Here is a 15,553-nt window from a genome sequence, read left to right on the forward strand (position 1 = left end):
CCACTTCCTGGATGCTGCGTGGGATTTTTGTTTCTCAGAGCGCAATTTTGCACCGGCACCAGAATTTTTTCTTAACGCGTCGTAACGTCCCTCACCCAGAATCGCAATTAAGAACAATCGTTAATATGTTACCAAAAATTAAATTCATGCCACTTTCGAAAGTTAAATTGATAAAGTAATGTTTTATAAATATAGACTTTTGAAAGTAAAACATAAAAATTTGATGGACATTTCTCGATGCGTTTAAATGCATCTCGCATTGAGATTCCGCGTAGGAAGCGATAACAGCCTCGATCGAATATTCGAAATACTCGCGCCACGTTATAGCGAACCCGACCAGCGCACACCAACACGGTTGAACGCCGCGTGGCAAACATGCTCTCCAATTGGATCCTGGGATCGTTTATCTACGCTTCGCTCGCCGTGAGTTTCGCCGCCGTCTGCGAGCGCGCGGAGCTGTTTCCCGTAGGTCCCCTCGCGTGCCGCGTGCGAGACGAGCCCAACGAAGTAAATTGACAATTATCAATGAAAAGTCTCGATTCGTCCCGTTGATTTTGTGTCATCGCACTCGGCGCTGCTACGCGCGTTCAATCATCACGGAGCGCTGTAACTTTGTGAGCAGCGTCAAATATAGGCGACGATAGAAAACTTCGTGCACGATTTGATGAATTAAAACATTCGACAATTCTTTTTTCGAATTAATTCCCACTAGTCGAACTGCTTCAAGAAGCTGCTTAATATGTTCACTACTGAATATATTAGATTTGAAATAGATTTAAAATTAAGACTTTAAGATTGACGCTAGCAATTTAAAATGCGAATCAAGAGCGAATGAATCGATAGTAAGACCAGTTATATTTAACACTGCATAAATGTATTGACATGTCAAATTGCACATTTTACGATATATATTCTTTTAATCAAATATTCCTTCAGTGAATCTCTGGAACTGGAGATATATTTGTATACTTCCTGCTGCATCAGAAAAATTTAAATCATTAAGATAACATTTCGGTATTTTTAAGCGGTCTAACTCAATATAACATTCGGATTACGAGCGGAGTCTATCGCGCTGTATAAAACGGCGATAATCCGAGCGTATGCAAATAAGTTTACCGTGCGTAACGCGTCGTGCAAACATGAAAATCCACCGAATATACGCACGCGATAAGATTGCGTGCACGTTGTTTTGGAGACTGGACTTATTTATTTCTCCCCCACCGTGTGACCCTTCCCGCGTTAATCGGGGACGAGCCGTTCTCTTTTCGCAGTTGCCATCCGTAAGCACGAGCGCGTGAAGGACAATTAAAGTGACGAATTAAGGACACAATTAAATTAATTTAACATGTCCGACGACATTTTCGATCGCGACCCTGTGCACTGGGTCTCCTTAATAACATCATCACGACTAAAAAGTCATAAATACAGGAAAGACCGTGATAAGAATTTTATTATGGGATATTAAAATAACGGAGAAATTTATAAGAAACATTTCCATGACGAAAAATTGCCCACGAGTCTTTACAAAGGAAAGCCAGAAGCTGAAATATTTATTTATCGATAGAATAATCATATCTCTCGTTTCTCTCTCGTCACAATATTCCAATCTCGTTAAAAATCTAACCTAACAAGTCAACTTTGCAGACCTCGTCCTTCGAGTCTGGAAAACCTGGAACATAGAAGAGGTTTGAGGTTGCGGCCAGAGGTTGCGATCGGCATTCTGCCTGGTCGTGTTCCCATAGCAGGGGCCGATAACTGTACAATCTTTCCGCACACGCTCCGCCAAGTCTGACCGTACTCGCAGTCACGTCGAGGGGACTATACGTTGCGAATGGCGGTTATTTCGTTCCTCCGCTCGCCGCGTGATTGCCCTCGTGGGGAGTACGAGGAAAGGGGTGAAGGGGAATCGTCGAGCCGAACTGAACGACCGAATCGCGGCGGAGAATCCCGAGCTCGTGGAAGGCTTGGTCGCTCGCAATTGAACAACTGCCTTTCAGTCGCTAGAGAGCGCTTTTCGTGGTTACTACGCGCCTTTGCGCAACTCCGCGAGCCGCAGATCACACACGTATCGTCGGTGTTCGGCATCACGTAACTGCGCAATCGTGCCCGCACGTCCTTCTAGCCCCGGTGGGCCATGCGCGTGCCTTGACAGTCGCGTGTTTGGCGGGAAACGGCGCGAAGCGTGTATTTTCGTGGTTATTTACGCGGTGTCAAAGGCGACTCGGTGATTTCCCCCACCGCGGATCAGCATATTGCTGCGGGCCGTGTGCAATAGCGTTTTTCTATGGAATTTTCTCGCACCGAGACAACGGACTGCGTTATCACGGCTAGAATGTGCGCGTCAGTGCATTGTCGTGCGCGAGTGTGAGACAGTAAGCGAGAGAAAGAGGGGAAGAGGAAAGTGAGAGAAATCAGCTCGCGTCACAGACGATCGGGACGGTGGACCACGAAATTTGCGCGGGACACGTAACACGCTCTCTCGCCGTCGCTCGGATCTCACGCGCAAGTGCGGCCGCGCGACGTTGCCGGATCGTCATTCCTTCAGGCTACGCCGAGGGAATCGTCGTGTCGCGAGGAGAGTTAAGCTGAGAGGAGTATCAATAAGTGTGACTGCGTGCGTGTATTTTTTCGCGTCTTCGCGGGAGGAGTCGTCTCCGCGGTGGCCTTGACGGATAACGCGTTGCGGTGCAGCGGAATCGCGCGCGCGAGGGGGAGTTTGTTTTCGCCGCCGCTATCTCTGTCTGGCACATAGTAACCGTGCCCGCTGTGTTGCCAAGCGCGGCTGCTGTTCGTTGTGCATGCGTCGCTCTATGATCCCCGCTTTCCACGGCGAAAACGGACCCCAGTATTATCGTCATCGTCGTTATCCACCTTGACGAACGTCATCCTTGACGTGCGTCGCGCGACGTCGACGAGTCTGCGAGTTCGAGGACGAAGCAGAGCCTTGCTCAACGCTAAGCAGCAACGCGGCCATTATTCGAAATTCGGTGGGTCGCGCCACGGATTACAGTGTTGCCACATTCTGTCCGCGGTACGTAGCCGCGATTATTTCAACGTCTCGCGACGACGACGGCAGCGGGGACGCGATTCCTGGAAAGAGTCATCGCCATCCCCGCGTCACGGCCAATACTAAAAGAGACGATCTTTTATCACGTACAACGTATTGCGACGTCTCGATAGTACGGTGAAAGAGAGACAGAGTGTCAGACGTGAGAAGGTGGAAGCAAGGGACAGAGAAAATAAGGATAAGAAGAGACAGTGTGTGCGTGCGTGCGTGTGTGTGTTTTTATCTCTTCCACCGGACCTTTCTATTATTTGTTTCCGCAATCTGGCGTGAGAAAAACAGCGGGTGTGCGTTTGCCGTTGTGGAGTGCGGCGCCGACGGAGCGCGACAAAATATGAGCGCACGAGTGCTGAACCCGGTGATGATGACGGAAATAAGCAGGAACCTAGGCGGCAGCGGCGGTGGCGGTGGCGGACGAGCGGTGCCGAGCAGGGCCGCGCTTGCCCGCGTGCGGCGCGATCTTTTCGGACCGGTGGACCACGCGGCGGCTCGTGCGCTCGCCGAGCGCGAATTGCGTGCTCAATCGGTGCTCGACGCCGAGCGATGGGGCTTCGACTTTCGCCTAGAGGTGCCGAAGGCGAATTCGCGCTACGAATGGGAGCTGATGACGGAGCACGATATCGTCCCGGAACCCTACGCCCTGCGTGGCATGCCCTATCTGAGAAAACACGCGCCTGGTACGCCGCGGAAATTGCGCGCCGATGATGAGTCGACTGCCGCCACGACGACGATAGCGACGTCGCTGACGACGTCGATGATTTCCACGACGACGACAACGACAATGACCACGAGAATCAACGAGCAAATGGAGACCAGTGACGCCGCGCCGACGGCCGAAAGAACGCCGCCGCAGGAGCCCAGAGTGCCCGAAATCGGCGACACCACGACGCCCAATCGGCTCCTGGATGCGAACGTCAAGAGAAAGAGATGCGTCATAGAGTCGACTACCCCTGTACTACCCCATGCCGCGAGAAAACAACCCGTGATCACCGGTGAGTCTTGTATATTTATTTTCACCGCTAGATAAAGTCCGATATTCGCGTGACGAATTGTTTATGTTAAGCTTTCCGCTGTTTTCGGCAATTGCGTATCTCTTCGTTCAACTTCCGACAATTCGCGACGCTTGAACCGCTACAATTCTATTCGGCGCTTTGATCTCGGTGTTGTGAAGCGTTTTCGGGGGAAAAAAAGTCTTGATACGCGCGGGATTGCTGATAAAACTATGGCGCGCGAAACGCTTATCGTTTTCGGATGATTTTTTTGGCCGATTGTATAAATGCAGCCGGATGATGTTTGTTTTCGGCATTGTTTGGCCACGCTCGCATATTCTGTCGTTATCAGTGAGGACGATTCGCAAGATTGGCGGCTGCAGATTATCCTGATAAAGTCAACGCGTGTTGCAGTTCACGGCAAAACGCGATGCGTTTCGCTCGATTGCACGACGTATCTTCATTTTTCGCACCTCTCTAATCTGCTCGTAACTCATCACGCGTATGTGCCGCGCAGAGGCAAGAAGCGATAAAGTTTGTTTACACCTGCATTGCATATGCAAGAAAGGTGCGTTAATCGATAGACAGGAAGTGATTTGCATTGTTTTCGCATCGGACTCCATTCACACGCGTCAAATATCGCATTATCCGTCTGTGTTCACTTCAATCAATTATTATCCCTCTTGTGCAGAATAATATTAGAAAAAGAATTAGTTTCTCCGCTAGTACTTTGTAAAAGTCCGCGAATTATTTGCTCTCTAGAAATAGTTTTAAATCTAATCTGCGGAAACATTATTAAAAAGAAGATAATAACAAATTATATAAATAAAGATAATAATATCATATTGTACGGAAGTTATTTTATCATTCGAAAGTTCTACGAAATATTTCGAAAAAATGCAAATCTTTATTTTCTACCAACAGAATCAAAATTTTGCATTATATATGTATATGATTAAGAGATCAAGAATACATCGAATTTTTCGGGTGGAATTTATCGTGGTTGACTTGTTCGAGGTATTTATGCAAAGCATCCACATAGCCTAGGTCAATCCAATTCGTCTTTTGAAGGGTCACCGCAATTCATGTGTAATTGCGTAAGCAATTGATAAAAAGAACAAATTGCACTTGCGTCGCGTCGCCCGTATATTTCAAAATGTTATCAGTGCTATTTTCTGCTGGCTACTTTCACATATGAATGTATTGCTGCGAAAATAGACTATAACAGAATAGAATTAATACGGTAGTTTTGTTAAAAAATTTTTTCAAAATGTATATTATTCATCACATCGCATTGTATGTAGTACAGCAATAGATAAATCAGTATTTGCTCAAATTAATCTCTAAATTTGTTTCTACGATATTTAGTATTCTCTTTTCTTGTAATCTATATAATTTTTAGCGCATGGTTATGTAGAGCATTTTTTCCTTCTTTGATAATACAAGTCAATAAAATTAATTCTACTGACGAGACAAGGTGGATTATCGGAACTGCATTATCGCGTGCCATGATAACGCTGAAATAAGAGATGTTGACAGTAAACATTTCCTTTTCTTTCTTTTTTTTTCTTTTTTTTTTTTTTTTTTTTTTTTTTTTATTCGCGGATAAACGAAATCATTCGCCGTCTGCGCCGTAAACGATGACGCAATAAAAATAATATTACATTATATGAACCGTATCGCGTTATATGTTTACATTGACATGGCGCAAGCTCAATTTTGGAGATAAAATATGCGAGATGGACAAAGGCGTTGTAAATTCGTGTGACGTCTCTGCGATATTTCAATTTCTTTCACTGGACATTTCGAAATAAATTCTCTAAATTTTGCCTTGTGCTACTTTTAAGATCCCAGCACTTCATATTTGTTGAGAGAAATATCACAAGCATGCGCTTGCAACAATATTTGCAAGGAAGTCTGCTCGAAACGGATAAAAACTGACTCAACCTAATTATACACGATTTCATGTACGTATGCATATCATTTTCGCGTGCATTATCATTACTGTTTTATATATTTACGCGCGAGCGATGTGTATCATTAACGATTTGCAATGCCAAATTCGAATTTAATCACTGTTCTTTTTGTTTGGAAATTTGATAAGGATTAATTGATTGTGCGAAGATGAGAAGAGATTGAGTCAATCGAGTGACAATGTGATAAGCATCAATGTCGATTTATATAAAAAAAAAATAATAACAAATATGCAATTGTAATCTGAATTATATATATATATATATATATATATATATATATAAAACCACCGTATTCGATTTCTGCAGTCAAATACTATTGCTCACAATTTCAATAAAATTACAAGATTTGAAAACATGTATAGTGTCAGATTATTATGTAAATAAATTCAGAATAATATTGATTTAATAATTTTTTATAATTACAAAGATTGAATTCAGACGCAGAAAAATAAGAAAGCGGAAAGTAGCACGTGAGGGAGCACGTTGATTCATCATAACAAAAGAAACCTATTTCCATTTTAAATTATTGAAAAGGTTTGCGTGGTTTCGAATATTTTGACGAAGTTTCGGCTTTTGTGCATCACATTCGTGTGTTGCAACACAACCATCTTGTCCTCCCCTTTTTCGCCTATTTATTATTCGGCCATATACACCACCCACGCGATGCCACTATTTCTGGACGTGACTCGTCATATGTCGCGCACGCATGTACACATGCGTATAAACACATTTCACATCGCGCTAGCACGCGACGCCTTTGTTTATATTTTTATATTGCGAAAAGTGAAACTACACGGGGTTCACTGTAAATTAACGGAAAATTATTTATATCGATTCCTTGTAATATTTATATTATCGTGAGTACTTTGTACTTTATTCAATTTTTTTATAAATATAACTAAACTAATAATGAAACTAATTAACTAATGTTAATTCAAAATCTTCAAAATACAACGGCAATATATTTTTTTCAGTTTTTCAATTTTTCAAGTGGTAACTTCTTTAATCTTTTTGTTTTCTTTTTCTATCTGTTTTTTTTTTTTTTTTGTTATCTGTTCGAGAGGAAGTGCGCGACTTCCGGGACATTGTAAATGGATGGGAAGCCGATTGGGTTTCCTATCTGCGCTACTTAATTCCCTCCCCTCCTTCGTTCGGGGGAGTAACGAGTTCGTAACGTATTTTGCTTTACGGATACAGTTATGGGGGCGCCGAACGATATTTCTAACGTACTTTATTAATGAGCCGCGCGGTCAGCTGTTGAAATCCATATGGGGTTGCTGGCCCAAAGTGCACCCCCATGCCCTTCCAGTCATCCCCTCTTCGGGCCCTTTGTGCCCCGCGTGACGCGTGTACGCCGAGCGTTTGTACGCGTGGGGGGCATCAGCTGTGCAGGCAATCGCGCGCCCTTGTCTGCGAACCCCCAGGGGTTGGCAGACAGATCGTTGCGAAGGGGTCGGCATTTAAAATCAGGATTAGCGCCCGCATATCTCGTCTCGGCCATTTAAATTGGGGAGTGAAGCATCGCACGTAAAAATAATTGTAAAATTCTCTGTCGATTTTTTAATTTAGCAATAATTTTTGTATCTTGGAAAGTTTCACGTAATAAAATATTTTTAATTTACTTCTTGTTTAAGAAATATATAAACTTCTAAATTTTGAAAAAAATTATAATATGGAAAAAATAAAATAATAAACATATAAAAATATACGCGTAATAAATTGAAGTATTGTATGAAGTAATTCGTAAAAATAATTGATTTTTTTGAAATAACGAAAATGTCCCTCCCCTGCTTCGTTCGGGGGAGTAACGAGTTCGTAACGTATTTTGCTTTACGGATAGTCATGGGGGCGCCGAAGTGGAGATGGTTCGTGTGATTTTCGTAATTTTTGTCACGTGGCTCGGCAGACGACCCTAAAAAAGCACGAGTTCGGGGAGGGGGTCGAATAGAAAATTGGACAGATGTACCTAATATCACCGTGGAAACTTTGCCAAATGGTATTCCAAAGGGGTCCGGGAGTGCCTTTGTATTTTAGGGGTTCAATATCGTACTAGCGTATCGATTTATGAGTCACGAGTTTACGTCGGCACGATCATACTTTTCTTAATTTTATTTAAATCTTACTAAGAGTCGTATAAACTTTTACGTAACTTATGACTGTATAAATTCTCGAATTTTATACAGTCAAAAATTTAAATTGTTTAATTTATTATTAAGCATTTTTTTTTTTTTTTTTTAATTTTTTTAATTTTTTTACGCGATACGAGAAGATTTTATGGACATAATTTAATACTCGTTTTGTGGTGATGAAAATATCTATCTGTTTGGAAATTGCAACTGCGTTAGAGCGAATAATAAAAACAATATAAAATCCTAACCTTACGCTCTTATCTTCCGCTGATATAATTAGCGAGTATGGTGCGTCGATATTATATTCTCAAGGTTATCGCAGAAAAGATTTCGCATGCATACGGCCGTTAGTAAGCCAGATTGTGCATAAGGTCAAGTGTGACATTGCATGCGAGTATAAGAAATCGGAATTGAAGATAAAAGTCGCGAGATCACTTGTGTTATTTGCCAGATGCCTTTCGAGATACATTAGCAAGTTCCAGATGCGTTACGTATTGATAAATATAATTATATAAAACATTATTCAAATAAAACTGTAACAAAAAATTATAGTGATAAAATTTGTAGGAAATAATAATTATTTTCGAATACGGACAAATTACAAAACATCCTATTAATAAACTTCCTATTTACATAAAAATGCGCAATTTTTTCAATTTTCTCAAAACTTGGAATTTGATGTTATTCAAACAACGGAGCTTCTCTTTCGTATTCTTTTGACCGCAAGGTTCTATTTTTCCGACGAGTTTATCGCACCAATTTATATTATTTACATTATTAAAGATACATTTTTTTAATTGTCTATTCCAGACTATATGAAGAGTCGTAAGCGCGGTCTGAACGGCACCACAAAGAGCATGATAGAGCCGCCGGAGAAGATCACCCGCAACGCGGGTCAGATACGCAGCTAAGAACCTTCGGTTTCCTCGTTCAAGCCTCGCCGTCTTCTTCCACCTCGTGGAACCTTTCCGTACGTGAGACAATACCGGAAGCGGGAATCTGCATCACCAGGAGGGAACAGCGGAGAAAGGAGGGTAGGAGGGACCCTGGCAAGAGGCGCGCGAGGTCCGCGTTGGCTGTGCCATTCACGTAGTTTTATCTGCCACGAGCGCAGGCGAAACAGATCGAGACAAGTTAATAAAAAAAAAGAAAAAAAGAAAAAAAAAAGAGAGAAAGAAAGTAGGGTTATTCTTCATCACGTAAATCTTCGTGTAATACCGCTTTGTAATGTCGCGAGGATTACGAGAGCAATAGCAACAATAAGGAAAAGCGTGAGATAAGACATAAATAGAGAGATAAAAGGAAATTGAGTGACACTCGATAGTGAAAGAAGAGAGAAAGAAAGAATAACTCTCGTCGCTATTTTTTTTATTACATAAAACATCTCACATCTTTCTTTTGTATTAAGATAGGCTAAGCAATGCTAAGAAAAATAAAATTAGATTGTAGATAATGATTTGTGTCCAAATTAATTAATGTAATATATTCTTCGTTTATTTTCGAGAAAAAAAACATTCATAGAAAAAAAGGCCGATTCAGACATATCCGTGCCGTGCCCGCGCCGTCAGTGACGCTTGTTCACACATATCCGTATGCTAGCCGTATCGTAGCCGTGATATTAGCTATTTTGTTTTGTCTCCGTAATGAATTCGTCAGTAGGCCTTGAGCCAGAGAGAAGAGATGAATTGCAAATTTGAAGAACTTGCAGTAATTGCATTGCTTTTAGATGAAGATGCACAAACTTGTGGAAAGCGAAAGTGGGTGCACGATATCTGTCGTACGCGGAAAAAAAAGGTGAACTTGCCACTTTATATAGAGAGTTGATATATTTCCAACCGTACAGTCATTTATCTCGGAAACATGTTCAGAGTCTGAGCGTTCTGCGCAACACATAAACATCCTCGATTGTGTGCGTGGAAAGCCGAGAATTGGTAACGCTGGTTCAGACATGACAGCGAAGTATCGTACCGTGCTGTCCGTATCCGTGAAAATATCGTCGCCGATCACGGCGAGCGGATTGCTGGATTCACACTGCATCCGGCGTGCGTCGTACGACGCTCTACCGCAACTAATCAGAAAGCAGGATTTTTGCTTCGTTTCATCGGACCGCATTGTCATCGTCCGACGTCGGACGAAATGTTGGTCATGACTCAACATTTGTCGTGACGATAACGCATCGCATAAAGGGCAATCTGGACAAAATTGGGAAAAGATGGTATATCTTATTCATCTTGATGTATTATAAAGTTCATTTGTCACTGATATATAAATTATAAATCATATAAATTGATGTAAATCGTGTAAAATCAGGAAGTTTTCTTTACGATTGGATTTGATTCTACTGAATTCAACGTATGCAGTGTGAACAGCATTTCGCACGGTTTCGTACCGTCGGATGCAGTGTGAATCCAGCATATGGACACAGATACGATCACGGATGGATGTAAACATTTCCATTCAAATTGTATTGTCTAATGTTTTTGTTCGTGCATGGAACGCTCACGGTACGGATACGGCACGGATATGTCTGAAAGTCTTAAGGTCCATTTATACATATCCGTACACTGAAAAAAGGATTTAGTAGTAGATACTAGGATTTAATAACAATTACTAAATGATTTGGGTAAATAGTGCTAAGTAAATATTTGGTAACAATTACAAAAAGAATTAATTGAGTGAATAAAATATTTATTTCAGAGAATCTAAATTTAATTCACTCAATTACAAATTTGGTTTCTCCAACAAAACTTTGATAACTGTGATCAAATTTCGATAGTAAAAAAATAAAATATTTGGTAATTATCCCCAAATCGTGGTAATAATTGTAACCCTGAGTGGATCAATAAACACAACGATAAGGACGGACCGGTACTGATACGGTCACGGATGGATGTAAACATCTCCATTCAAATTGTATTGTTTAATGTTTTTATCCGTGCACGGAACGCTCACGATACGGATACGGCACGGATATGTCTGAATCGGCCCTTAAACGATGTCGTTACACAAAATACTGTATGGGAAAGAGAGAGAGGATTTACGAAATACACGCAAGTTCTAGGCTATTCATAGGGATTAGTTGAATAGATTCTAAGAGAGAGAGAGAGATATACGTCAGAGTACATCGCTCCTATTGGTTGAATTTAATCGAACGGGACGCTTGAGCTGGTCCATGGAATTTTGGAACTTGCGGCTGCTGCTTTCCCCGAATACTCAGCGATGAATTTTCCTTGCTAAGTAATCGTGGAAATTTTAACACTTCATTAAAAGCAGATATTGCGCCAGTTTCGACGTCGCATCCTTGAAACGCGCTCGATATTAAAGCCAATTAAAACATTTCATAAATTTATGTCCTGGATAAATTGGATGTGATTTCGCAAAAATATGAGGAGGAAAAGTGCAACAGAGCGGTTGTGATTCCGTGGCCAGAATGCGACCAGCTTTAAGGAAGAAGAGAAACGTATAATTTAGCTATAGTTCGTTACCCAAGTTTAAGCATTGATCTCCTGTACGATTTTAAGGAAGTACAGCCGATGCCAAATCACTCCGCGATTATTTCTTCTCTACCTATTTAAAAAAAAAAAGAAAAAAAAAGATCCTTCATCTCCTTTCTCCCTTCCCCTTTTATCCATATCGCGTTTGTTTCCGGCAGATAATATGAGAGACACATGATCGGTTATAAAATCACAGCTTTTATGGGAAAGACATACTTTAGTTTATTCTTTTATATTCTCAATTTTTTTACGTTACGAATTAAAATAATTATATGAGAATACAGTAATCTTCGCACGAAGAACTTGCATTGTGGCTCTACGCTCCTTCTGATTTTTATTTGATTTTGTTAATCATCTGAGCATTTCACATTATTTTAAAATAGTTTTTTGTTTTTTTTTTTGTTTAGAGAGATGTTTAACGCGTCTTTCAGTTAGAAATTGAATTGCTTGGTTTCGCCGCGAGGTTCTCTTTGAAACTTATTTGGATAACGCTTTTCAGTCATGCTATAATTTTTCGCGTATGAATCAGTTTAGACAGATATAACGATTTACACAAAAATTGACATGCATTTAATATTATCGAACATTACGTTTAATTAAATATAAAGCTAGTTGAACGATTTTTAGAGATTTAACTTTTCAAAATTTTTTAAAATGATAACTTCTGATTTTTCTGTTAACTTCTAATATATCTGACAACAATATTGAATTAATCAGAATAGCATTAATCTTTTGTTAATTCCATTACAATATGATAATGTTGAGTCGTTTGAAAAGTTTGTAGCGATTTTCACAATAAATGGCAGACAAGTACGTTACTGTACGTTAAACTATTAAAACCGAATGACATTGTGTGTCCAAAGGTTGTCGAAAACAGCAGTGCATATATTACTGAATAAAGATGGATCCAAATACATAAAAATTGTTTTTGATTTTTTTGTCATATATTACAAATTGTGCATACTACTTCAAGAAAATATTTGTTTTTTATAATGGTATAAAAATTAAAAAAGAACCGATATCACTAAAATCACTTTAACCGCTTAAGGGGGGAGTCTCGTGTAACCGGTTCAAAAAATTAATAAAATTTTTTTTGCTTTAATCGATAGTAGTCCATGTAGAAAATATATTCCCAAAGTTACAGAACAATAGCTTGCAAACCCTTTCTTTACTAATAACAAATAATTATGAAGAACAATCTTTTTTGACAAATTTCATCGAAACTGAGTAAATTAAGCGTTTCATAAGGATTTTATCGTAATTTGAAGGGAGTGTTTACTTCGTTCATCAACGAATTTATAAAGTGTAATATTAGCATACTAATTAGATATTCATAATTGATTCTTATAATGGTAGCTGTTTATCATACATAACTTTCTGTTCATTAATATCCCATTGAAGCGGTCCTCGTAAAACACCCTTCCACGTATTGCTCCTCCTGATATTTTTCCGCTCGCCATATTTCCCTTTTGAGATTATAACCCAAAAATACGACTGGTGGTTACAAGCTATTTTTTCAAAGTCCGCACATCGAGTATGAGGGAGAAAAGCGTCGAAAAATGCAAGCCATAAATCAAATTTAAAGATACGCATTGATCGCAATGTTTATTTCCCTCCGCACAAAACAAAATATTCAAAATTTTATGAAATTTATATAATAGTCGAATCAGTTAAATTATTGATAATGTTTGTGACAATTCTGGCACCTCGTTATTTCGACGTTAATGCAGCAGTCATTAAAATAAAACAAGTGGATTTAATTTGGCAATGATATTTTGTTTACCGATATTTTTTACTGAATAAAAGTTTTGTTAAATAATTATTTTTTATCTAATTGCACATTAAAATTAAATAAACCTGAAAAATCACGGAAATTAAATAAAACGATCTTTAAAGGTATGTCTTCACCAAAGTTCGCGAACAGTTTACGAACAGATCGCAAACTGTTCTCTTTTTTATGTGGACGTCTGTTCGCGAGCAGCTCGCAAGCTGTTCGTTGACAGTTCATCAGATAATTTTTTTTTATCACTCCTGAAAAAAAGAAGTTTCTTGTTTATCACAAGACCTATATTGACTCTGGATTTCCTAATTCCTCGAATTATTATTTTTTATTTGGTTTGTTGCTGTTTGCGAGCAGTTCGCAAAAATCAACGAACCAAACACATCGGTGTGGACGTATTTGTGGCGATTAGTGAATTAGCAATAATAATATTAGGAATGAACCACGGCGAACATTCGACGAACTGGTTCTCCAAAAACGTGAACATTGGTGTGGACAGCACGTTCAATTTTTTCAGGTGCTCGCGAACTGTTCGCAAACTGTTTCCCGGTGAAGACGCACTTTTATATTTCACGACATCATTGCCAAATTAAACAAAAAAAAAAAAAAAAAAAAAAAAAAAAAAAAAGAGAAATCTTGGAATCTCATGAGATCTGAGAAAGTCGCGACGCGTGGTGCCTACCGTGGAGAAAACTCAGAAAAAAATAGCGAAAAAAAAAAAAGAAAAAAATCTTATATCTATGTAACCCTGTGATGTATTAGTATGATCTCAGTAAACATAACGTAGCGTGTAATTCTTATATATGATTAGATTATGTATATGCGATAGCATGGAATTATGACGAACATTTGCCAAATTGTCACGTCATAGAGTAAAATTAAAAATCACGAATAAAATCGAGGATTTGCGATACCCAGCGTGTGCGTGTGAGTGCGTATGTTTATATGTATGATGTGTGAACGAGCATGCGTCCCTGTATGAAGGATAAAATGAGAGGAGGAGAGAGCAGATATGCAATTATGCCCGGTGAATTATGCCTAACAGAGTTGATACTCCGCGATATAAAATGATATATGTGTAACGACAATATATTATATTATGTATAATTATATAAACTGTAACTATAAGAGAGTCTAAAAAATTAACTAACATAAGTGAATTGTGCTCGTAATTGTTTATTAAAAAAAAGATCTATCTATATAAAAGATGTCATTTTCCCTTCCCGTTAGCATCTCCTTGTCCGAATCATTTTATAAATTAATGCTACTATTGCATTTGCAAAATGTGCAAAATTGTTCAGAGCATCTGGTTTAAAAATATTTTAGCTGAAATGACAAATTACTGCACAAAACTTACACATCCATCTTTTATTGCAAACTGCTGCGCCTGAATGACTTTTACCACATCTACATCCTTTCTATCTTTCTTTACTATGTTTTGCGGGCTAAAAGAAAAAAAACCTTTCGAAATTTGCAACACAAAGATCTAGAGAATTAATAGTGACACGTCCTTCTTTCTTAGTTATACCACAAAGTAGTACAAAAAATTTACAGAATCCGGCGATCAAGGAAAATTGTGGCAGGTGCGGCTGCACGACTGAACATGCATAAAGGAGCTTGTTCCCGACAATCCAGAACAGGTGCTCGCGAAGCTTCGCTGAATAAGTGATTTTATTTCACCTTCACGTCCCTTTAGTCGCTACCTAGAGGCCAATTTTGCGGTTGTAACGGTCGAATTCATCTGACAAGACGCGCGCGAAGAGTCTAATGCACAACGCCAATATACAACATCGTATCATATCAACCGTGAAAAATTATGCATTGTGCGTTAAGCTGATATATCTGCGGAAATGATATGATAGTAATACAATATGATAACAAGAAGCGAATGGCATTGGCTGCCACAAGGAGAGCGCAAAAATTATAAATTCTAAAAATTTACAGTTTCTTTAAATTCGTTGATCTTTTTATTCAAAATTATTAAATCCAAATCACTGAGCATATTTTACTAAAGATACAACGTTATATCAAGGTTGCATGTTTCAATACTTAAAATTATTCTAACTGTCACCGTTTATCGACATCCAAGGCGGCACACACGAACGTTGCAAAGTGCAAGCT

At 39.5% G+C, this 15,553-nt stretch overlaps 1 protein-coding gene across 1 annotated transcript; it reads left to right on the top strand.

Annotated features, from left to right (window-relative positions):
* Nucleotides 1-1,968: 1,968 nt before the first annotated feature.
* On the top strand, nt 1,969-14,066 carry LOC105677816 (uncharacterized). The gene is made up of 2 exons (XM_012376683.2): nt 1,969-4,056; nt 8,969-14,066. The coding sequence occupies exons 1-2, from the start codon at nt 3,399-3,401 to the stop codon at nt 9,067-9,069; spliced, it is 759 nt and encodes a 252-aa protein (XP_012232106.1). The 5' UTR covers nt 1,969-3,398; the 3' UTR covers nt 9,070-14,066.
* The last annotated feature ends 1,487 nt before the right edge of the window (nt 14,067-15,553 follow it).

Source organism: Linepithema humile, chromosome 4, assembly GCF_040581485.1.
Source record: "Linepithema humile isolate Giens D197 chromosome 4, Lhum_UNIL_v1.0, whole genome shotgun sequence".
NCBI lineage: Eukaryota > Metazoa > Arthropoda > Insecta > Hymenoptera > Formicidae > Linepithema > Linepithema humile.